We start from the raw sequence: 4858 nt of genomic DNA, 5'->3' as shown, positions 1-4858 counted from the left end.
GCTTTCCAACAAACCACCATGTTGTTCGATGGAACTTATGTTAAACGTGATAAAATTGTTTTTTTTTTGTTACATTTAAATACGTTGGCAAATTTTTATTCTTTATCTTTAATGTGTAGTGAAGCGTGTTAATTTACAATTAAGCAAGTACAGAAAAAGCTTTTTATACTTATTATACATACAATATCGTCATGAGAAATGTAGTGTTCTAGGGCTTAACGGATCGCTGATTTTAATCTCAAATAAATTTTTTAATAAAGAAAATATTAAATTAAATCAATGTAATGTTCGAGTCAAAGGTAGTTGAAATAAAAGCTTTTCGGCAGCTTCAAATATGTAAATAGATGACAAAAATTTTATTATTCTTATTATAACAAGTTACTCAATGAATTTTATTTTAACAGATGTGTAATTCGAAAATTAATTGCAGACATATCGACGTCGAAAATCAAAAGTTTTTTTATAACAAATGAGAATTCTCCTAACTTCTTCTGTAAGAAAAACTTAGTTTCAATTTGATTGAAGAGCGAATGGATTCGCTAAGTTTGGGACGTCTTTGAATAGCTTCTAATCCATATTGAAACTTACCGGTGGTGGTTCAGTGGTAGAATAGACCTCACTAGGCGCATAGTGACTCTGCGGCATCTTCTCCGAGACGACGGCAACAGTTGCCAGGGAATCCGGCTGATCTTTCTCCATTGTCTTCCCGATTCGGCTTAATCCGCGTAGCACAAAATACACGGTCAAACGATCCGGGACGTATCTTCCTTTTCTTAATCCGGCCGACGGATAGACGATTATTTAAAAACTCCCTTTCTCTCTTTTTTTTTCTTGCTATGACTATATTATTGCCGGTACCACACGGTCTCAGTGGCTCGACTGGTCGACGAGCAGTGAACGTCGAGGAAGCACCGGCACCGCTAGCTTAGAGATGCCCCCACCTAAACCGGCGTGCACTACCTTCAGTAAACGTTACCTTCTGGTACCAAGGCGTACCCTCCGCACCGTCGACGGTGGTGTTCTCGTTGCTCGAACTTTCTAAACACCGTGTGTGCGCGAGAAACACGCGTGAGTGAACGTGAGCGGTTCGCCGCTATAATGTACGAATGAATGCATGTCCATCACTTTGCTTCCCACATGTTTACCGTACTATGCTCGATAGCAATTTTCACGACATTTTTCCGTCGTGTTCTTCTTCAATATGAGATAAAAATCGTGGAACGACTAATGATAATGGAGCGGAGAAATATTTTCATACTATTATATAATATAATATTAGCATACGCAAAATTATATAATATTAGCATACGCAGCTAACTTTTTATTTAAATTTTGCATTTTTTTTTCGAATATATTTAATGTCAATATTTAATGCCTGATTTCAACGCTATATAAATTTTTAAGATCAATTGAGTACGAGTTTGATTGCAACGATTCTTCGCACGCAAAAAATCTTGCGGCGAGCTTTTCCCATGCTCAGAAGCAATATTGCTGCAATATTGCAATATTACAGATTGCAATGTAACATTGCAGAGGTATTAAAGAAATGTAAATTAACAATATGCAAAATATCAGTAATATGCTTGTAATATTCAAACATTGCAAAACTGTAATTCTTTAATTGTTATAATAATATAAAAATATAATATAAAAATATAAATTTTTACAATATTTATGTAGTATAGTCTGTTAGTTTAACAGCCGTTTTTGTGATAAAATAATTAATATAATTCATTTTAAATAAAAAATTTATTAATCTATTATTTGACGACCATTTCATTAGCTAAGTTTTATATTTATTTTAAATATGAAATCAAAAGATTGTATAATATCGAGTTTAAATACAATCAATGCATCATTATCGGATAAGCAATTAAACTGCTGAAAACAATTTATTGAAATATTAATTATGTGTATCGATGATGTATTTATGAGTGATATAAACGCAAGAATAAACCAGCGCCCGAACTTTATTGATAAATTTCATAATGTTATTTTTTTACTCGATTTCAGTTGACTCGAAGTGGTTTCGAATTAAAAAGATCACTGCGATTAACTTAATTTATGATTTTTTTAAGCGATAATTTATCAAGCGACTGTATTATTATATCAATATGGATAATATTTGTAGTTTGTTCGGGACACACACTTTCTTCCTTACGAATAAATTGATCCTTCAGAATTAACTATATTTATTGGAATATTTTATGGTTTTATTATAAAAAATTGCTTTTGGAAAAAACACATATCACTAGAAATTTGTAGAAAAATTAAAGTTAGTAAGATATAGAATAATGTATAGAAATAGTTTTCATTTTAGAGTCTTCGTAAAAAAATTTATCCAAATATATTACATTGCAATATTGTTGGAACGTTTTGTTGCACTATAACAAAAAGCGGACATCTTAATATTGTTGGAATTTTGCAACAATGATTCAGCAACGTTTCGCAACCACCATGTAATATTGCAATGTTTCAGTGAAATCATTCTGCAATGTTTCTGCAATCTTTCTGTGCTGTATGGGTGATAAGCTTTGGAACAATTGCAGAGTGTAGAAGCGACGTTATCGGCAATTCGTGGTGTGCAAGAAGAGATTCATATTACAATGATAGTATATGGCGGATCGTGTGTTTACGTGGCGGGAGAAACGACACCGAGAAAGCACCGAAACTCCTTCATTCACGACGATAACAATGCTTAATTGTCGTGAGAGCATCTTTAATAGTATTAGTACATTTATATCTTGTAAAAAGATGTATATACTGTAGACATTATAGAGTATTCGTAATAATTGCTTGCTACATAGAGCTGTCTAAAATTCGCATTCGTGATAGATTTATCAACTAAATTGCAGTAGATATTTTTTAAGTAGATACATAAGTATATTTAATTAATAGTAAAACATTAAATGAAGTTGTAAATATTTTCAAACACGTTGCAATAAATCTACAATATCATTAAAGGATGACGTTTAGATGTACCCATATGTCTTTTGCAGGAACAGATCGATTTTCATGGATAAATTTTCCTCGGTTTACCTCGCAAGTAAGTGTTACTGAACAAAAGATGTACTTTTGTAAGTAGATTGGTAAATATATGTATGTACACGAGTAGTGTGACGAATGAATCGCGGAGAAAGTAGGAAATGTACCTATTCCTCTGACAGTAAACGTGAGGCCGCGTAGCAAATCGTCGTCTGCTTGCATATGGTAACTTGCGAGAAATAACGAGAAAAAGAATGTCACGTTTCTGCTAATTATAGATATAAGAGATCTCTATATAGTGTAATTGTTAAAAGATCGAAGGAAATCCGATTAAGAATGAATTTAATTGAAATCTACTCTAATCTTATGATGATTTTTCTCTGCCAAATCTTCTTCGATCCGATTTCAGCAACGCGTGTTCGTAATTTCAGAACTCGCACAGAAACGCACGTTCTACTCGGTTAATTATCCATTAGAGAGAATGTGTAATTAAAGATATAAAAAAAAGACGGATTTAATTATAAATTCACCGCACGTTCTTGCGATTCTGCACACGCAATGTATTACAATAATCGTAGGATGGCATTTTGGCCGGATTAAAAAAACGTAGATTGAAAAGTTATCTTTTGATTTGTATGCTATTAAAAAAAAGAAAATTTGCCTTGTAACAATTTGCAGTTCAAATAAACTTTCATTTCCTACATGGGAAAAATTTATTTCAATAATTTAAACATTTCGATTCGCCATATCGGATACACTTTCATTTCGTCGTCTCCTTTCGTAGTCGCCCACAATGACACGAAATGAATGTCTTCTCGATATTTCTTGCGCTTATTATCATGATGGAGAATAGGCGTTCCTACGTAATGATCGTCTTCTTACTGATTAAACGAAAGATAATGCAACAAGAAGATACATCTTGGACTATTTCTTCCTCAGAAGAGGCGCCGCTGAAAAATATGTTTTCTCCATACGCGGGTGGGGAGTCGCATGTTAGTATATAAAACGCATAATCATGCTCGCTTAGAATCTTTTGATTCTATGTATATAATGGATCGTAAATAGATGGCCGCGTCACCATTTACGGATACTCGCTTTCTCCAGCAGTAATGTAGATGCCACTCCATTTCTATTGCGCTTTCCGCGTTTAAAGATTTACACAATAAATCACTCAAAATATATTTTTGATCAATCGTCAAAATTACAAATCGTTGTTGGAATAAATTAATTCTCCATATCACATTGAAATTTAATTTGAAAAAAAAATTGTTTAAATTTTTTGTGTAATTTTATAAACCGCAAAAAATTATATATGCAAAACAAATAATGTATTTTTTATAAAATAAAATTAAAAAGAGTATTCTAAATTTTAGTTTTGTTAATTAAATGCGTAAATTAATCAAATATATAAATTGGCATAAATTAAAATGTATATACGTAAGTTTACATCAACTTATAGTTTTTTAATTTATTTTGTGATGTATATGTATACTATATCATGTGTGAATATAATATAAAATATATTATTTTGGAAGAATTAATGAAATCGGCATCAAGATATATGTATTCCGATTAGTGCTACGTTCCTGGATGGAGAAAACTGCTACTATCTGTTTCTCACGCAATATCTAGATGAATGATCTATATACAGTATATTATGCTTGATGTTAATCCATAAATCTTAATCTTCTATCAAATCATAGAACGAAGCTCTGTAATGTAAATTACAGATTTTAATATTTTGAGAGACAAAATATTCCTTAATTGCAAATATGTTTGCAATAAATAAATATAAATCGTTTTTTATTTAATAATATTAATTAATTACAGTTCTAACCAAAATAACGGTGTGTGTGTGTGTGTGTGTGTGTGT

The 4858-nt window shown here is 31.7% G+C and overlaps 1 protein-coding gene across 1 annotated transcript in view; it reads right to left on the bottom strand.

The window, feature by feature from the left end:
• LOC105617704 (putative mediator of RNA polymerase II transcription subunit 26) overlaps positions 1-699 on the bottom strand; it is a 21934-nt gene extending 21235 nt beyond the window's left edge. Inside the window, exon 1 of the mRNA XM_012199259.1 lies at positions 589-699. Within this exon, the coding sequence (XP_012054649.1) occupies positions 589-699 (111 nt within the window). The remainder of the gene's footprint in view (positions 1-588) is intronic.
• Positions 700-4858: the final 4159 nt, after the last annotated feature.

Source organism: Atta cephalotes, assembly GCF_000143395.1.
Source record: "Atta cephalotes unplaced genomic scaffold scaffold00013, whole genome shotgun sequence".
Lineage (NCBI taxonomy): Eukaryota > Metazoa > Arthropoda > Insecta > Hymenoptera > Formicidae > Atta > Atta cephalotes.
The sequence above is the reverse complement of the archived record's forward strand: the minus strand, read 5'-3'. Positions and strand labels throughout refer to the sequence as shown.